Genomic DNA, 20,148 nt, shown 5'->3' on the forward strand with positions numbered 1-20,148 from the left:
AGGCATATGGTACACTAGTTATGAAGAATCAATAGAACCTGGTAAAAGTTAACAATCAATGTTTATTACACTTTTATATACAAACAACCCTGCAAGGCACACCTTTGTTTAAATAACAATATACAATACATTTTTTATTTTTGAAAGCAAACAAGTTTTAGTTTTGAAATATATATATATTAATATAAGTTGGTTTAGCACAGTATAGAGAAGGCCACAAGTTGTGGGTCGAGAACTGACACAAAAAATGTGGGAAAATGAACACTGTGATGCAAGCAAGTAGTCGTCTAAATAGTTATTAGAGTCCCTTCTGTAAATGAAAACATTTTCAAGATGGCCACCAGGACAACAAACACTGTCCCACAAACACACCCTAGTGGCTTCCTAGAATGTCCTAGGTCTGTCATTCAACATGTTTTAATCTGTTTTCTGTCATAGATCGAAAGAGAAAAACATTGTGTATTGAGCTATCTTAGTACGAACTACAACACCAGCTTAAACCCACCCCCTTTCTCTAATAATGTATTCATTTTCACTTTTGGATTCATTTAGCAGACTCTTCAATCCGAAGAGATGTACAGTACAGGGGGCATTTGAACCTGCAACCTCTTGATCTGCAGACAAATGTTATATCACTGAGCTTCACCCTTTCTCTCTTCCTATCTCTATAAAAAATAACTAATGTAAGCCTGATGTCGCATGTGATAATGTTGACCAATTTTGCCATTTTTTGAAAACCAAACAATGAATATGTATTCAAGAGTTCAACACTCCTTTCGTTTTAAAACTATAAGTCGGTACCGGTCTTAGTATGCACTCATCTTCCTGAATGATACTGCGTCGAGTAAACAAGAAAACGACAAATATGGATGCTGTGTATAGTATGCATCAACCAATTCAAGTTAAGTAGAGGGTGGATGGCCAGCTGTGTACCTGTACACCTAAATATAAAGGGAACTGCTTCTGGGGACGAAAGGGGTGGGAGGGGGGAGAGATGGGACAGGAAAGTGAAACCATAACAAGATGCAGAGGAGGTGGAGGAGGTGGGACTGGCGCACTTTAGCTGCACTAAATAATCAACCGAATCAGCATTTGGATCGCAGCCCTTCTGGCCGACGTAAATGAAGATGGAGGCCCCCGCTGACACGGACGCGAAGAGGAGATGGCTGGATGAGCGCGACATGATGCCCTCTTAACTGTTCTATTGACCAATCAGTTCTTTCCGCGAGCAAAACACCTTTCGGTTCCATTACAGCCTTACAGCCCTCCCAGTGTCCATGGGCTGTTGTCATGGAAATGAAGTAGGGACTGCGAAGACTTCCGATGACAGCTGAAGAGCTGACACAGGGATCATGGAAACGGCACCAAAAAAAACTGCCACGCTCCGTGAAACTACCAACGACAAGACTGCATCAGTAACTAACAAACTCTCCGGCTTGGTAACAGTGCTTTGTGGGCTGTCATGACAACACAGCTGGCTGGCTGACATGATGAACGCCCGACAGCAGAGGTGCACCTGTGTGTGAGACGGACAACCTCTAAACCATGGGAGCATCATTATTGCTGCTTGATATCGATTCCACTGGGAGAGGATTCTGACCTAGGGTGGGTGGAACGGTCAGTCAATCTGCCTCCAGGAGTAGCACCCTGACCCTGGTGTTGGGAGTCTGGTGTGTGTACATGTGTGTGTGTGTGTGTACGTGTGTGTGTGTGTGAGGTTGGGTGCCCAGGGAGAGGCTGTCATCATGCCAGCAGGCCTAGCCTCTTGACCTTGGCAGACAGGAAGGAGTGGATGATGAACACCATGGTCTTGGGGCAGGAGTGGAGGTCCAGTTGCTGCAGGGTGGATGGAGACAGGTGGGATGGAGGGAGGAGAGGGGTGGAGGGAGGAGAGGGATGGAGGGAGAGCAGATGAGAGAGGGTGCAGAGAGTATGTGAAGGAGAAGAAGAAGAAGAGGGAGTTGAGTTACTGTCAATGATGTGGGGGAACATGCAAGCAATCAGACAAAGACGCACACAAACACATGCACACGGGGACACACACACGCCCACACATACACACAGAAACACAAAACGCGCACACGCAGAAGAGACGTACAATCTCAGCCTCCGGCCCTCCGAAGTCCAGGAAGATCATGCGTACGCCGTCGTCCGAGGACATCCGGAGGCGTTCGAAGGGCTGCTGCAGGAGGACGCTCTTCCTCACGCCCATCTCCTCCGTGAACAGGGTGAAGCCCTCGTCGATGTGCACTCCCAGAGTGACCTCCTTCCCGTTCCAGCTGCAGGCTGATCGGAGAGAGGGGGGGGAGAGTGGAGAGAGAGAGGGGACGGAGCGCAGAGAGCGGGGAGGGAGAGAAGGGCGAGAGAGGGGAGACGGGAGAGAGAGGGCAGCAGTGGTTTTTTTCAAGGAGGATCTGTGGACTCGTAACATTTCCGCGGTCGAGAAGCCCGGCCTCCATGTGTCTTCTCTGGTCCCTCTCAACAACAGCCCCTCCCTTTGTTCTATGACATTACAGATTCAATCAGAGACGGGCAAATGCCGCAGTGTAACATCCCGCCCAGGAGAGGGCAGTGTGGCCTCACCTAGTCAACCACTCTGGTCAGAACAGGGATTTATCCAAGGAAGAGAGGAAGGAAGACCACATTCGACACAATCCCACCCGGAACCTGCTTGTTGTCACTTGGGACTCTACCCACACTAAACCCTATCCTCTACTCAACTTGGCACCAATCCAGGTACACGAGGGTCTCCCCCCGTAGAGAGACCCCTCCCCCCTGTCCAGACTCCCTGCCGACCCCCTACCTGTGGTGACCTCCTGGATGAGCTCGGCAGCGTTGTGGCAGCCCTCCACCAGCAGGTGCGTCCACACGGACAGCTCCCTGGCAGAGTCCACCCGGAACACGTGGGTCTCCACGCCCTGCTTGGTGCCCGTCCGCAGGCCGAACGACAGCTCCGAGTCCAGCAGGGGGGAGCTCTTCCCTGGGCCTGAGTGGACCAGTCTGGGGGGGGGGGGGAGAGAAGGAAGGTAGGAGAGGAGTGAAGGAACGAGATAAGGGAGGTAGGAGAGAAGGAAGGAACAAAGGGGGAGAAAAGGAAGGGGGGTTAGGAGAGAAGGGGGAGAGAGATAAATGTTAGTAAAGAGAGAGAAAGGCAGAGTGAGGCGGGGTGGGTTGGTTGTGTGACTCATACCTTCTGGGTGTGCTAATCGTTTCCACATGAATATGAGATCATGCTACGTTTCCAATCTCCCATTTATGGAAGCATCCACACAAGCCTCTGATCATTTCCTCAGAGAGCAGTGTTATTTTCCTCATGGTTGTTCCAAACCATGTGGGTTTGAGCAGGGGGAACGTGTGTAAAGTGTGTAAAGTGTGTGGGGTGTGTGTGTGTGTGTGTGGGGTGGGGAGGTGGGGGGGGTTGTCTAGATATATCGATGGATATGTGACTTTTTGTATAATCCCTGGAAGTGAAATTCAATCGTAATAGCATCCAGATACATTGCAGGCACACGCACAGATATTTTCCTACGTATAGTTCAAATATTGAGTGAGAAGCGGCAGTGAATGGACCTGGTAGTGATGAGTGGGTGGCTCTTTGCCGGGCTGCTGAGACTGTCTCTGCTGTCAGGCAGGGTGGGGTACAGCAGCAGGTCTCTCTCCGTCAGCACAGCCACCACGGCTCTCTCCGGGCCCTGGGAGGCCTGGGGGGGGGGGGGGGGGGGGGGGAGGACACACACGCAGGTCAGTCCGAGCTAAAAGGGTGAACATTCGTTTGTCGACTCGAGGCCCTGACGTCCAACGACGGTGAGGGGGCCGGGTACCTGCTCGGTAATCCAGCCCACGTGTTTGACCTCCATGCCGGGCTGCATGGCCCTCAGCTCCTCCTTGACCCGGAGCCCCTGGGCGGCCGTACCGGCCTGGATGGCGTTGTACCAGGACTGGGCCATGGCTGGGTCCTTCGCCCGCAGGAATACAGAACTCTTTCTGTTGGATGAGATCACCTCGAAATACCTGTGGGGGCAGAGAGAGTGAGAGAGAGAGAGAGAGAGAGAGAGAAAGAGAGAGAGAGAACAGAGAGGAGTGGGAGGATGAAAGGGTACAGATGAAGGGACGGAGGAGGAAGACGGGTTGATGGAATTCCTTTAACTTATAGAGCGGTGATGAGTCAAACCCCCCCCACAATTATTTTTTGCCTCATTATGTTGGGGAGATGGCTGATGGCTGCAGTACCTGTTCTCTGTGTCCGGGGGGCACTGTTTCCGCAGCACCTGGCACATCTTGAGGGGGATGCTGCGGGGTTCTTTGGGCTCGGCGGGGGGGGTGTCGGCCCCCTTCTGAGGGGTGGCAGGGGGGGAGTCCCAGGGGAGGGGGGCTCCAGGGGAGGTGTTCTTGAAGAACGCTGACATCTCCTTGATGTACTTCACTGGGAGAGGAGAGGAAGAGGAGGAGCAGGAGAAGAGGTGAAAGTGGGGGAGTTAGAGAAAAAGGGGGAGGAGATTGAATTTAATATGACGCAGGCAAATATCCCATTGTAGAGTTTAAAATGTATAAAACATATATAAAAAATATAAAAAGATATATGTAAAAAATTATAAATACAAACATTTGCAGTTGTTTCTATTCAATGCGACAGGGAGTCAGGTGGCTGAGCGGTTAGGGAATCGGGCTAGTGATCTGAAGGTTGCCAGTTCGATTCCCGGCTGTGCCAAATGACGTTGTGTCCTTGGGCAAGGCACTTCACCCTACTTGCCTCTGGGGAATGTCCCTGTACTTACTTTAAGTCGCTCTGGATAAGAGCATCTGCTAAATGACTAAATGTAATGTAATGCGAATCATATGAATGATACATCATTTTGAGAATTCAGTTTTTTGTGTGAAAGTGAAGGATGACAGTGATGGGGTTAGGAGCATGATCTGACCATTGCAGGCAGGTCTTTCTGTAGGAAAGACAACAGCGGCAGACAGTAGACCACATAGCTGGTATTAAAAAAGGTCTTCACTTTACTGTCTGAAGTTGTGCCCTTTCTCATTCCCACTGCTCCCACTGGCTGTCCCTCGCTGACATATTACAACCACACACAGCCTCTTACCACACAAAACACTCTCTCACACACACACACACACACACACACACAGACACCCGGCCAGGCAGCTCCAGTGGGCTGTGGTATGGTATAGGGAGCCAGGGCTGGGGTAAAAATAGCCCAGAGGACGCGAGGCGGGTAGCCAGGGGCACAGCTCTGGTTTCACTGGGGCGGTGTGAAGCGTTCCTCTCACAGGAGACCGACGGGGGCTTCCTCCAGCCCCCAAATACAGCCGCCGTCACTCCGTCGCCCCTGGTCAACCCGACCCCACCGTCAGCATTCTCCGTGTCTCTCTCTCTCTCTCGTTTCCCTCCCTCCCTCTCGCTCCCCTCCCCGACGGGCGTTCTCTATGATCCTCTTCCCCTCCCATTCTGTCAGTACCTCACAGGTCACCCACTGGCACGGTCACACACACACAGGTTACCTTCGGGGGGGGGGGGAGGTAGTTTGTCTGGTTCGCATCGCATTGCAGAGTAGCTCGGAGGTAGTTTGTATGGACATGGAGTACTTATAGGGCTATACCAAGGCTGTGTGGGATCCCAGTCTCAAGCTACAGCTTTGAAGTCCTGTCAACACACTAGCGTTGTATTTCATGGAAACTTGTTGCTGTGTAGGACTTCCTGTGCCAACCCATTGATGTGTGCAGTGCACCATGGGATGGCCACTTCCTGGTTGGGGCTCTGGCTCAGACTGTACAAATTGGTTGGTCAGTCTTATAATGTTAGGTCTCATGCACGCACGCAGGCCATCATTTCGGACAGATCTATGCCATGCGGTTGCTTTCATTCCTGACTTCCTATCATGTTATCACAGTGGGACATTTCTCCTTCACAACCTCCATTGCACCAACCTCCATACTGCCTCTGATTCTTGAACTGGGTGGAAAATGTTTGCCAAATGAAGCTCCTCTATTATCTAGCCCCCCCACACGCGCATCAGCAGCATTCCCAGATTATTAATGTTCTGTGTCCCAAAACAACTCATCGAAAAGATGGTGCCGGTGAATAAAGGGAGAGGCGCTCAATTCAACCAGAAGTAAATTACGTTTAACAGAATCCAAATGTTAGAATGAATACCAGTGGAGGGCACATTCTACACGGAGCTAAAATTAGCCCACACACCACTGTTATTACTTTAGCTTATCTGGCAAGTAGCAAAAGACCCTCTATATGTGTTGTGTGATGTGTCTTTGTGTGTGTATACGTGTGTGAGTGTGCATGCGTGTTTGTGTGTGTGCACATGAGATGGGTGCACGTGTGGCATTTCTTAGCTCCTACACCCTAACACACTAAGCTTTCCTATTCCAGCTTTAAGAACAAATCCCCCCCCCCCCCCCCATACATTTATTTCCAATTCTGTTTCACACAATTCCCTAAACTGGGGGACGGGTCACGACTCTGAACTCTCTCCCTCAGCCAGCCCAGACACATTTTCAATTGCCCAGCGCTATAAAAACGTGAATAAAAGAAAACGCATTTCTATAAACCCCAACAGTGCTGTTGGAGAAGTCACCAGAAAGCATGGCCCTCCAAACAGTCGGATCTGCACCCCTGAGGATGTCCACAGGCAACGGGGGGGGGGGGGGGGGGGGGGAGGAGGAGGAGGAGGGGCAAGGAGGGGGTTGAGGGAGGGGGCGGCCTCGCCGCCTCGCAGCCTGACTTGGCCGGACCAGCGCCGCGTTGCCAAACAATGCCGCGGCTGAATCTGCACCCCCTGCTTCCTGGTTGCCGTGGGAGCTGCTGGAATTCCATTTCATTTGGTGCGGGGCGACCTCTGAAGCACGCTGTCCGCCCCATAAGCCCTATTAGCACAGGAATGTCCCTGTACCTCCCACGCACTAACTCTCTGGCAAAAACAACATCATCAGGATCCAGTCGGCAGCCTCCCGGTTGGTACACATGCTGTACACTCCGCACACACACACACACACTACCAACTTGACCCCGGATCTCTTCGCATGTGAACACCAGTGCAAATGTCAACACAACGTTGGGTTCACCTCCCAAGGTTCTACCTTCTAACTTCTCCTGTATATGTGCAATAAACTTGGACGAAAACCTACTGGCACCTGTGTGTGTTTGTGTTTGTCTGCACATGTGTGTTTGTGTTTGTCTGCACATGTGTGTTTGTGTGGGTGTGTGTACGAAGGAGCGTGTGTGGTCCCTTCCCAGACTCCTGCGGTTTGACGAATTGGGATTTTGGGCAGTAAGTTGTTAATGTGCGTGATTAGGTCCAGAGTCTTGGCCACTGCAGATGAGAGAGAAGAGGCTGTCTCTCCACCCTGTGGGATTTCAATCTGAGAAGGACGAAGCCTAATCATCCCCACAGTCCATCTCATTAAAAACATGGATGGCAGCCAACACCAGGGGGGGGGTCAGGGCATGGAATCAGACTTTCAAACTAATTCACACACACGGCAGAACTCAAACATGATTGCTTTGCACAGTGTCAAGAGAGTTAATTAGAATAATTCGACAAAGTAGAAGAAAGTGAACGTAACTCTCGGCAAAGGACAGACTCATGGTCAGATGACTCCCGCTTGATGTGTCCACTTCCTGGTTCGGGATCTGGAGATGTCTCCGCTTGACTGTTCGCTCTAACGCTGTTTGACTGAGCTTAAACGGAGGCGATGACTCCTAAAGTCTAAAGTGGACACGGCGAGGTTCGGCTCTGACTTCATCGTGCACCTCATCTCATTTGTGCGTGTGTGTGTGTGTGTGTGTGGGGGGGGGGCTGTAGATGATGGGGTTAATTTTCAGGATTAGCTGTTCGACATGATTTATTTCTCTTTTTTGCTTGGGTACGAACACTGGGGTTCCAAGGGGCCCCTAAGCAAACTCCACCAGGGTACAGCAGACACACACACAAAGTCCTGGACGAGAGGTATGCTCTCATTGAGCCCTTTTCTTGTGTGACCAAATCCTCCCCGAGCCCGTCCTGAATATCCTCCTTCCCTGCTCTCTGGGAAAACCTCTGGAACATTCTCTGAGGCGGGACTTTGCACCACCAGACCAGGGGAAAAGATCTGTCCTGTGGATCTGCAGTTGACTGAACGTGCCTGGCTTGGGTCTGGCGCCACTGACTGGTCTGGACAGCGTCACTGTCAACAGCAGTTCCGACATGACAGCAAAGGAGAGCTGGGTCAGACTGATAACCCAGGGCCAAAACACACACACAAATCTTCCTCCATTACCAACTATGATCCACTAACACTCACATAAATGTCTTCCACAACCATGAGATAGATGTGAATGCCACCCAAGTCTATACAAAGTAAGGAGGTTCCATATAAGAGCAGAAAGACAATGGTAGGCAGATGAGGTGAAAGAATAGCCTATATCCTCGTATGGTCTAGTTAGTCGCTATAGAATACAGTGAACCATAAAGACGATGCTAAGGTGTAGAAAAGTAGTGGGTGCCGTGTGGAATGTGTCTCAGGTACCGAACCAGCTGTAACAGAAGGTTTATTTTGAAAGTGATAATTATTCTGTCATGCGTCCAAGTGCCTAAGAGTTTTAATAAGGTTATATAGCACACGCCTTTGGCACAACTTTAACATGCATAGGTACTGCCATTCTCTCTCAACACTGGAACGCAATATTGGTTTGAAATAATGTGCTAGAGGAACATACAGTAGTGGCTTTGTTCATGCAAGAGTTATTATTGTTCACATAAATGTGCAGCCAAGGCTAAGCCAGACTGGACTGGTTCATACTTATGATGTTCACACAGAGAGGGAAGGATATAAAAGAAGAATCGACTCCTGTACAGCTTACATAACTTGATACGAAATCAGAATGTGTGGGTATTTGAACTGCTAGCTTCAAACTCCACAAGGATTGGTGTAGCTGACACCAATCTAGCTCTGCTGCTCATTACGACTACAATAGGCCACCAAGCTAAGGTTTAGACTCAACTCGCACCTGTCGTCAAACCTGAGATTAGGCCTACTCCTTAAACAATGCAACGTGAAAAAAAGCAAGTCTGACCATAGTTGTCTCTGCCTCTCAGGTGGGCCTTCTGGTCGGTTCAGTTCAGCGGAGATGGATTACTAGAGCCTCTGTGGTCAGACTGTGTGTGCTGAAAAGACAGCTGGATTTTCCACCTCAGAAAATGTCTCACATCAGCACCTTGGAGTGTGAGTGTGCGTGTGTGGGTGGGCTGTGTGTGTGTGTGTGTGCTATGGGATAATGTGAGTAAAGGGACGGTCGAGAACAAACACTTGTGGTCTCTTAAAAGTTGGCTTGGATGGTCCAGTGGAGAGAAACCAGTCTGGTGAGTTTCTTCTATCTTTCAGCTCTGCAGCACCAAGCTTGGTTGCCTTCCGATAGTGCCTCTGACTGCTCCACTTCCCTATTGCTCCTCCAATGGGCAATTAAATCAGATTGACAGACTTGTTAAGCAGAAATCCTTTACCACCCAGACAAATCCACTTCCAGTTGTGCTGGCCTGTATTGAACCGAGAAGTCAAAGACACTTTGAACAGTCCAGGGACGTGTTAGCACTGCACACATGGGAGTGGAATGAGGAGCTGGATGGAGCTAGCCCTACAATGGTTGCTTCAGATTAGCCACAAGCTAGCATCTAAGAAAGAACTCTGTGCAGGTAAGCAAGGCGCAGCCTGCTTTCGACTGACAAGCTTTGGGTACAGGTTAGCATCAGCTAACTCACTACTGACTGAGCATAGGCTGCGTGGGCACAAACTGGCACCCAACTGCCAATTAATCAAATCTTGCTGCTTCACTGGCACTGGAAACCTAAAAAGGCAGAAAGGAAGTAGGGCAGCAGGGAATGCCAAGACACAGAAGCTCAATTACTTTCGGGGGGGAAAAAACGGAGGAATATAAAACAAAACCCGTTGTAAATGTCTGCAGGCTCGGAGGTGTTTCATCCCTCCCCGTGGCCTGGGAAAGGCTGGGGTTAGCAGGCAAGACGGGATGAGTGAATTACCACGGATCCTGCGGCACTCCCCTGTTTCCCAGCCTTCCCCCGTTCTCGGGCCTGCGCTCTTTTGTTTGGTCGGATGAGCTGTGTGTGCGTGTGTGTGCGTGTAGGTGGGTTGTGTGTTTCAAAGAATGCGTGCCAAAGAATGCATGTCTTGGGTGGGAAGGGGACATAGGCTTCTTTTTGCCATCACCAGTTGCTTCAGTGACAGGTGTTTGGCTGAACATGGAGGACTGAGTGAAGCGACGTGGAGGACAGGCAGACTGCCAGGCAGAGAGGAAGGTTCTGGGGCTGTGGAGGGCTCTGGGGCTGGGGAGGGCTCTGGGGCTGGGGAGGGCTCTGGGGCTGTGAAGGACTCTGGGGCTGGGGAGGGCTCTGGGGCTGGGGAGGGCTCTGGGGCTGTGGAGGGCTCTGGGGCTGGGGAGGGCTCTGGGGCTGGGGAGGGCTCTGGGGCTGGGGAGTGCTCTGGGGCTGGGGAGGGCTCTGGGGCTGGGGAGTGCTCTGGGGCTGTGGAGGGCTCTGGGGCTGGGGAGGGCTCTGGGGCTGTGGAGGGCTCTGGGGCTGGGGAGGGCTCTGGGGCTGGGGAGGGCTCTGGGGCTGGGGAGTGCTCTGGGGCTGTGGAGGGCTCTGGGCCTGTGAAGGACTCTGGGGCTGTGGAGTGCTCTGGGGCTGGGGAGGGCTCCGGGGCTGTGAAGGACTCTGGGGCTGTGGAGGGCTCTGGGGCTGTGAAGGACTCTGGGGCTGGGGAGGGCTCTGGGGCTGGGGAGGGCTCGGTCAGTGCAGTGTGGTGCCTGAGTCAAAGAACACTTTCACCTCTCCAGCCCATGGTTGGTTAATGGTGGCATTAGCTACTCTGGGCTAACTAAACACAAACATAGCACGGCCTTATTATCCAACCCCGCAAACAAACACACACACACAAACACACACACTTTCAAGGGGCCTAATTAGCTTGAGGAAATTGTAAAAGCTCAGGTTGCTATTTGTCGCTGCCTTGTCAGTAGAATGCTGAAAGGCTGGCCATTTCCCCGGGCTCAGTTTGCCGGTCTGCTATCCTCAGAGCCCCATTAGCTAAGGGGGTTAGCTCAGAGTGGAGAACGCTGACCATGCACGCCAACCCTTATTACCACCAGCTCAAACGAATCCCTCCAAAACCTATCCTACCTCAAACATTCCTGACACATTTTCATGTCGGTATTAACGGTTCTGTGTGCGACTTTTCCTGGCATGTTTGACATTTGAAATATTCCCATTTTAGGTCACATGGCATACAAAGTTATGTCTAGGTTATGATTTAATTTCATAGAGGTCACTGAAGGTCACACTTTTGGCAACACATTAAACCCATAATGGAATTCTTATCAACAAGCTGACTTCACGGTAATCCAGAATGAGTATGTTTTTGACGCATGCACATTCAATCAATAGTCCTTCCAAACCACTCGATAGTCGACAGAACAACGGCAGCAGCAGTCCTGGAGAGATAACTTTATAAACAAGATCCAGACCCGACATTACACACAACTGTGTAATGTCACATTATACACAACCGTGTAATGTCGGTGTCTGTACCAAGCCCCCAGGGCGGACGGCAGGGTCTGAGAAGGCCAGGCTTGCTAGTTCTGACTAGTGTGTCTTGGCAAAGTGCCACAGAACATTTCACCCACGGATTTACAGCTCATGGCCAGTCAGGGACTTACGGGCCCAGTACATTTAAACGAAATTGATCCTGATATTAAGCTAATACCCTAGCCAAGTTCCCAGAAGTTCACTTTCTCACACTGTAACTCTTCCTTCGTGTTAGCTATCTGCCATGAATGTTCGGGGCATCCATCAACAGCAGGTAGAGCCCCAAGACAGCCCACTAATTGCTGCCCCTCCAGGGCCTCATGTGTAGTTAGAGAGATCTGAGGCGCTCTCCTCCCTCTCCATTAGCCTGCCCCAGATACAGAATATTTCGCCGTGTACGGTGTACTGGTTCTTCAATTCACCCCCCTCCCCCCCCCCCCCCCATGACACCTACCTAGACTATCTGCAACCACACACATGCACACATACACACAAGTACCCCTCCCGGTGACTATCCTGTGTTTCGTCTCCCTCTGTGTGGCCCCCTTTCAGGCCTGGGTGCCCAGGGGAGAGCCCCTGGCTGGATGATCGGCTGGTGGTGATGAATTCGGTCTCCGGGCTGAATCCAAATGACCAGTCACCAGTGTTGGTGACAGAGCAGCTCTAGCCCCGAGCCAGGCTTACAGTTTGCAGATATATGGTTTGCCACCGCTCCTCTCCTGTCCATTAAGTGCTACACCACCTGTTCGTAGCATTCATATTTATTTGATATTTATAGCATAACATCTGACTGGTCGAGGCGAATGTGACTGCACGATACAACTGCATTGGGTAAACTATGAGAGCAGGAAAAGTGTGAACATGGCCTTTCCCGAGTCATCAGCAGCTTCCTGTAGTGATAATAAGGTGTGAAAATACAGAGAATATCACATTTGCCAACACCAGGTGGATTAGACTTTCTAGAGCATTCTTTCATTCACCTCTCTCTTTATTTATCTCCCTCTCTCATTCTCACCCACTGCAATTCTGCCAAACCAAAGCCCCCGTACGCACCCTTCCACACACGCACACACATTCACAAACACCCACACGCATAGACACCCACACGCTCTGAAAAAATAAAAGTCTACGAGGAAATGAAGCCAGCTGCGCCTTTACGGTTTCATCTTCTCTGTTTTATGTATCTGACCCTCTAGGTGTTTACCTCTCCTCCCAGCACTGATTATTCCATCTCCAGTCTGATGAAGGAGCAACACGAATACCGAGAAGGAGCTCAGTGTGTCCGTCCACTTTAAACACTCCCCAGGCAGCACGTTAGCCAAGGCACAGCAGCAGCGCAGAATTATAAAATACAGTTTATGTTTACCATGTGCTGTGGATATCATGGATGTCCACCATCTTGAACTGCGGTAGGAGCGCTCCCCACTCATAAATCAGACTCTTTGATAACTTCTGGTGTGCGTCGGTGCATATTTTTGCCATATTGTCTTTCTGTGATCTGTCATCTATGGAGCTGATAGCAGGAAATATTCACAAACCTACGTTCACTTCTTATATTAAAAAGTCATGAAGTGTGTTCACGTGTGTCGGTCGAACAGCACCTGCAGGTACTGTAGACATGATAGGCATAATGCAGCCTGGATCGGAGCCGGGGGAAGTGTCTGTGTTTAACTTTCCAGTGCAACAAAACAGCTTGAGGCTTAGCAGTAGTTGTTGTTCATAAACTAGCTTGAGAGCCTGGGCTCTTCCCAGACAAAAACAAAAGGCCCTCTCGCCCCCCCCCCCCGAGCAAGCTTCTCCAAAGCTCTCCACTGTTCCTCTCCTCGGGGTAGGGAAGCCATGAAATCATTTCTGACATGACAGATCACAAGCCGGCCCGGATGAGCTGTCTGATATCGCTGCTATCCTCTACCGCCTCAGAGGCCAAGGGGATTTGTAGTGATTTCCCCCGCTTTGCCTTACTGCCTGTCTGTTTGCCAGCCTCTTCTGAATGCCTGCCTGCCTGCTGCCTCTGTCTGGCTGCATGCTGCCTCTATCCTGCTCGGGGTTTGCCTACTGTTCCACTGTCTGTAATGCATCTCTGGCTCTTCTTCTTCTTGTCTGGCTGTGCTGCCTGTGTGACTGCCTGACAGCCCGTCAGCAGCGTCGAGCAAATGTGTGCAGCGCCAAGCCGGCGAACTCATCTAGGGTTAGAGTATTTACTCTGATGGCCTGTCGGACTGCCATCGATAAACCTGTCTGTGAGCCTGTGGTATGTCTCTGTGGGTGGTCGATCTAGACTTAGAACACACAAACAATAGGAGCAACTGGGGGAAAGTTGGTGGTCAGCAAATCTGATCCTCCAAAGACTGTTCATCCCATTTGTGGAGCCCTTTTTCCAAGAAATGCCACGGAGGAGCCCACACACGCCCATGGGACTGCACCTCCACCAGCCGGACTGTTCTCCACCGCCATGTGATCTTCTACTGTTAAACCACCTCTGCGCTACGCCCGTACAAAGGGAGTGGGAGACATAGAACATATGTGATGCAATCACATGACAACATGATCCCCCCACTGCCTGGAATTAAACTCTTGGTTAAACCTTGGCTGGTCTGTGCTGGTCCTGACCTGCAGGGGCTGTCAGCTAAGCAAACAGAAAGAACTCACCTTCAAGGCTCAACAAGTTCTCTCGTCTCAGTACTCAGTTTCAGACTGTGCGGCATCCAACTGTACCATTACCATGTGACTGTAACTACACCATGTGACTGGACTCGGACCCCACCTGTACCATGCGACTGCGCCATGTGACTGTAATGGTACCATGTGACTGTACTTGCACCATGTGACTGTAATGGTACCATTTGACTGTACTTGCACCATGTGACTGTAATGGTACCATGTGACTGTACTTGCACCATGTGACTGTAATGGTACCATGTGACTGTCCTAGCACCATGCGACTGTGCCTGTGCTTCCACGTCGTGGCCTGGTGAGTGTGTGCGAGTTCAGGGTCATGTGACAGGAAGCTCACCCTCCAGGATGACCTCCTTGCCGGTCTTCTTCAACGCCTGCACCGCCTCGTCGTGGGTGGCCTCCCGCAGGTCGGACCCGTTCACCGACATGATGGCATCGCCCACGTAGAGAGCCTCAGTCTGGTCGGCAGCCAGGCCTTTGAAGATCTTGGATATGAGAATGGGCATCTTGTTCTCCCTCCCACCTGAACACCAGAACACAGAATGGGTTAATAGTGGACGACTTACTGTCGTCAAATATATCCTCCTCAGTAGTGAACTGTGGGGGTTAAAATGACTGCAAGTCTCTGGCCCGCATGTCGATGATGACTACATTATCCTAGCTATTCAGAGTTGACAATGTGCTGTAATATCTAGTCACTGTTATATGGCCGCAGTAAAACTAATTCCACAACACTGGGCGCAAGATTTTGCACCATTTAAACTGCAGCTAAAGAGCATACAAGGACAGACATCCACTTTGCCTGAGGCAGCCTCTCCTCTCATCTCCACTTCTAACATATCCTCTGCTCTCCCTTCCTCTCCCTCCCCCCCCCCCTGTTCTCCTAACAACTCTTCTCCCTTTCTCTCCTATAACATATCCTCTGCTCTCTTCTCCTCTCCCCTCCCCCCCCCCCCTCCCCTCCTATCGTCTCCTCTCCTAATACAGTTTAATGAAGGTCAGCTCATTGGCTGATGGATCTGCCACTTCCTGCAGCGGCTTTTCATGGGAAATATTGTCAATAATGTCAACTTCCAGTCGAGTCCCGGCCTTGAGGTGGCTGAAGAATGATCCGAAAGAGGATTAAATCAAATTAATCTGGAATACATCTTTCACAGGTTGGCTCCGTTGGCAAACCGGGGGGGGGGGGGGGGGGGGGGGGGGGGGGGGGGAATGTAATTCATGCAGCAACTACGGAGAGTATAGAGCCAGATGCCCTCAATAAAAAAAGCTTAGGGGCTGACTCACTGACTCATGCATCTCAATCACCTCGGAATCTCAGCAGACTGTTACTCCCTGGGCTGTCAACATGATGTATCAGTTGTAAGAGAGGCACCTAGCAGGGCTGGGCAGCCACTGTGGCATCAAATGCCTGTTTGTTTGGGGATCAAAGCCATAGAGACACAGTTCAGATTCTGACCACCTGATGAATTGCGGGAGGCCAGGAAGAAAGGCAATGTAAGAAAAAGTCGAGGGTGATTTGATTTGTGGTGTGAGACGAAATTGAAGTGATTCCGATTTATCAAACGGGGTGGTGATATATGATAGGAAGGAGCAGAATCTTTCAATAGAGTTCTTTGTTAGATCATGTTACTCTGTGTTATTTCTCATTTGATCGTTGAAGAGAATAATAAACATTTCAGACTTCAGGCCATCGCCGCAGATATGAGTTTTGAAATAAGTTCACATATTATTTGACGTACAGTAATATAAGATGTACATGTACCACAAGGACACTGAAAGTATTTCTACTATACTTAATTCACCATTGTATGTCATCAGTCAACTGGATTTATTCCACAATTGAGTTTAATGTACATTTATTTTTTCGGCACACATTGTGTCACTGTTTCGGTATTCCATAAATAGACTTGTGTGCATGGTAAACATAAATAACAAGTAAACAATATGAACATGCAACAAAATGCAGGATCCAAAGAAAATAACAGTGTTTTGAATCATCTAGAAATAGCCTCTTAAGCTTTTTCAGCAAGTGGACCATTCAACAATTGCACCACCAGAAAAACTAGCCAATTATCCTGCGTAAGCTTCTTACACTTCATTACCCTAAACGCTACAGACCTCACCCAACCCTCGGGGCGGGCAGGGAGAAGGAGGGCTGGTGGATGGATGGGTGGAAGGGAGGGAGGGAGGGCGGTGAGCCAGGGGTGGTGAGCAAGGGGTAATCACCCTGGGACCTGGTCAGAGAGCTCTGACCCACATTATTAGGATCTAGGCTTCGGGCCAGGCACTGTGGGCTGGGCTGACAGCTCAACACATCATACCCACACTGGAACTGTGGGGAGTGGAGGAGTTCCCCCCCCCCCCCCCCCCCATTGTCTCTCCCCCCCCCCAACTGGTGACAACACTGCAGCAGCCTCTCTCCTCATGTCGGAATCTGAAACGGATCCATTCTGAATGTGTTGCAGAGCACTGTGTGGCTCAGGCTGTAAACTGGCGCATTCATGGTTCCTCCGAAACAATTCCTGGTATGTTCATGCACTTAAGCTGACACGAGTGTCGACATGAATGACAGTAGCTTTTCGATGGTGGGGGACACGTGACCCTCTCTACGACGCCCCTGTCAGACCTTCACCTTTGACCTTGAGGGAAAGGAGAAGACCACCTGTAGTGACCCCTCTCTGGTTTCCGGTACTTTCGAAGAAAATGTGTGCATATGGCAAAATGCTGACTGTCTCAAAATGAATAAGAACCAGGCTTAACGTTGAAACCCGTGGAAAGTATCGACATCTCTTCCGTGCGTACGTGTAGCCTGCCCTTAAATGTAACGGTATGAGTGTGCAGTGTGGACGCAAGGCAAGGTCAGCTGGACAGACCGCCTCCTCGCCTCTCTCAGAGCCAGCGAGGGCTCCCTAAAATTAAACTCAACCGAGCGGCCTGGCTGGGAGCTTCTCCTCTCAGCTGCTGGCACTGTGGTGTCAGCTGCCTGCCTCTTAACCCCCCCCTCACCCCCCCGCCACCATTTGCTTACTATACCCCCTCTGCCTCCTTTCCCCTGCTTAGAGCAGAAGCACTGTTCCGTCCAAGCAGCAGGGAGCCAAGGCAGTCTCTGGTGGTCTTTTCAACGGTCGCCATTAGCGCCGAGGTGGCGTTTGTGTGTGCGTCGTTGGGGACTTGTTTTGTCGAGGGGAGCTAAAATTAACACATCCCCACCTGCCAGTGACAAGACATCTTTGCATGGTGGCGGCGGCGCAGGTCGGGGCTGTCCGTCAAATCGACCCCCCACCTTGGCAGGTTTCCGAGGAGGGCTGACAGTCTGTCTATACAGGCCAGCGTTTTCAGGAAGTGATTTTCTCCCGCTCTCGCTCACACCCACGTGCACATACAGTACACACACGTATACATGGACACATGCACACACACACACACACACATCGTCTCTACAGTTCCTTTCATCCGAATGATTGTACATTATTCACTAGTGCCCATATTAAATACTGCCTTGATGTTTGGTGGTGGAGTGCTCACCACATTGTAACTCAGTTTAAATGTTACTGGATCTATGGAGAGAGAAAGAGACAGAGCAAGAGACAGTGTTGGGGGTGGGTACAGTGAGTGAAGGAGAGAGGGGGGGAGAAGGAGAGAGAGAGAGAGAGAGAGAGAGAGAGAGAGAGAGAGAGAGAGAGAGAGAGAGAGAGAGAGAGAGAGAGAGAGAGAGAGCGAGCGAGCGAGCGAGATGTTCTTAACTAGCTGCTCCATTATACATCAAAAGTCATGCGTGGCTGTACCTTTGCCATCTGGGAGATTGAAGTGATATAGCTGCTTGTTCCCACAGGTGACCGGAGGCTCGTGGGGGGGAGCCGAGTCTCTTATCACCCAGAGTCGCTCAACACATCACAGCACAAGTATGTACACCTAGATGGGGTGATTTCTACAGGCAGACCCCCTTCCCCTTGTGTGTGTCATTACAGTAAGATGGTGAAGCTGGTGCGAGCCCATAGAGGCAGCTACATCGGGGGCTCTACGTCTGAGACCTATTATAGCTGTGAGACCGACTTCCATTCAAAGTGTAAGCACGTGTGAGTGACCTTATAGTCGTCACAAGCTTGCACTAGTATACTTCTATAGAAGTATACTAGTGTTAAATGCACTAAGGTGCATTTGAAACGTATTAATAGTCTGAGTAGAGCACAATAAAATAGATAACATATTTGTATGCTATCTGTGCTCTCTGTATATTTATCTTTGGTGCAGTGCTACCCCATGGCTCTGCGTCATGATGATAAAGCCTTGATGATGTACAACTTTTTTTTATTTATCGGATATCTATAAGTTGAAGTTGCACGTGGAGTGGTGAGACGCGCAATTGCAGTACGAGTTCAGTACTGGCGAACTTTGAGAAAACGATCATGTCTGTACATTAACTACAATGTTTCCCGCAAGTAATATGAACAGGGAGTAATAGGCGTTGGCAGCGCTATTTTACGCACTTTAAGCAAAAGCGTAAGAGCCGACCGCTGTAACTTATGAAAGTAGCTAAATAAGTGATTTTAATAAATAGGCTATATTATTGAAAACATTCAAACATTGTTCATACCTTTAATACTAATTCCAAGTCCTCCAACATCTTGCTTTGTAACTCGCACTGTGCGCTTCACGTTGGTGATCGTCTCTGGTACGGGAGAGGAGCTGAGGTTGGCCGGGTCTCCGTTAACTGCACCAGTAGGAGTTGGGTTGGGTTTCACTGGTTCTTCGGCGACCTCTCCGGGGCTTACCGTTAAAGTATCCTCGGTAAGTGTGGCTAAAACACGGATCCAGCGGTCCACAGTTACTCGAAGTTCCAACAGTCCCGTTTTCTGTGCCTTCATCGCGGCAGCCATGTTCAACACATTCCTGGAATAACTCTAGAAGGGGTTGGCAGTCCTGTAAAGAGATAGGGGTGGGGGAGATGGAAGGGGACACACACAGCCCCCTCCTCTCTCTCTCTCTCTCTCTCTCGCTCTCTCTCTCTCTCTCTCTCTCTCTCTCTCCGCTCTCCCTCTCTTTCTCTTCAAGAGGTTTATCTTCTAGTAAGAATGAAAGTTAATTGGGAATGATACGATTAGCAACGGTGTTGACACTGACTTCAAGTTCAAAGAGCCTCTTCTTTTTAATAATGAGCAGGGTTCATGCGGCGTGGTCGACAGCTTTAAAACAGGATTCAATATGATAAATAGCCCTACAAGCAATAACCAGAGGCCGCTGTTCCAGCTGATTAGCTTTCAATAAGTGCATAAAAGCTGCTCTCTTCAAATGCTTCCGTCTCAAATTGGGGCAGACACTAAATGTAATCTATGCATATGCACTGACACCAGTGGACTTCAGAGAGTTTGTCATTAAAGCAAGCTCTATTTACCAAAGAATGTATTCTCCAAAACTAACTTTTGCTTTCAACTCTAACATCCTTCTAATGAAGCATAAAGATGGCCTATGGATGGACCTTTACCACGCTAAAGTTGTGCAGTAACATTCAGAAAACATTCATTATACTTTTTAATCATGCATGGACATTGCTTGAAGCTAGATTGCCACAATTGCATTAAACATGGACATCAATGACATGATCATTTCAACCACCATGAAGCAAGTAGGCCTAAGTGTTAATACATGTTTTGTGCTGATACAGCTACTCTTGAAGACCCATGTGAATGTGATGAACAAAGTGAATCCTATATGTGATATAGAAATGCTGAGCCCAAGCACTTTACTCTGGAACCTCTTTTAGATTAAGCCCCCATGTGGCTTATATCTTCAATCAATAACCTACAAAATCTTTAGTGGACAAAGAGACAACCATCCACTTTGGGCCAGAAATAATGTGCTCTTTGGGGTCCTT

At 49.8% G+C, this 20,148-nt stretch overlaps 1 protein-coding gene across 1 annotated transcript; it reads right to left on the minus strand.

Annotated features, from left to right (window-relative positions):
• Window positions 1-66: 66 nt before the first annotated feature.
• On the minus strand, window positions 67-19,166 carry snta1 (syntrophin, alpha 1). Its single transcript, XM_067235047.1, has 8 exons — window positions 18,871-19,166; window positions 14,611-14,796; window positions 4,231-4,423; window positions 3,822-4,011; window positions 3,571-3,701; window positions 2,804-3,000; window positions 2,099-2,286; window positions 67-1,836 (listed from the first exon to the last, which is right to left on the minus strand). The coding sequence occupies exons 1-8, from the start codon at window positions 19,151-19,153 to the stop codon at window positions 1,744-1,746; spliced, it is 1,461 nt and encodes a 486-aa protein (XP_067091148.1). The 5' UTR covers window positions 19,154-19,166; the 3' UTR covers window positions 67-1,743.
• Between the last annotated feature and the right edge of the window lie 982 nt (window positions 19,167-20,148).

This window comes from Osmerus mordax, chromosome 1, assembly GCF_038355195.1.
Source record: "Osmerus mordax isolate fOsmMor3 chromosome 1, fOsmMor3.pri, whole genome shotgun sequence".
In the NCBI taxonomy this organism is placed as follows: Eukaryota; Metazoa; Chordata; class Actinopteri; order Osmeriformes; family Osmeridae; genus Osmerus; species Osmerus mordax.

What these genes read in the sequence shown, in the direction of transcription:
- snta1 (XM_067235047.1), bottom strand. Translation starts at nt 19,153, where the DNA reads ATGGCTGCCGCGATGAAGGCACAGAAAACGGGACTGTTGGAACTTCGA. An exon ending in CAAGGAGGTCATCCTGGAGG is followed by an intron (nt 4,424 to 14,610) that starts GTGAGCTTCCTG and finishes CTCCTCTCCCAG; the next exon opens with TGAAGTACATCAAGGAGATG. An exon ending in CCCCCGGACACAGAGAACAG is followed by an intron (nt 4,012 to 4,230) that starts GTACTGCAGCCA and finishes CTGCCCCCACAG; the next exon opens with GTATTTCGAGGTGATCTCAT.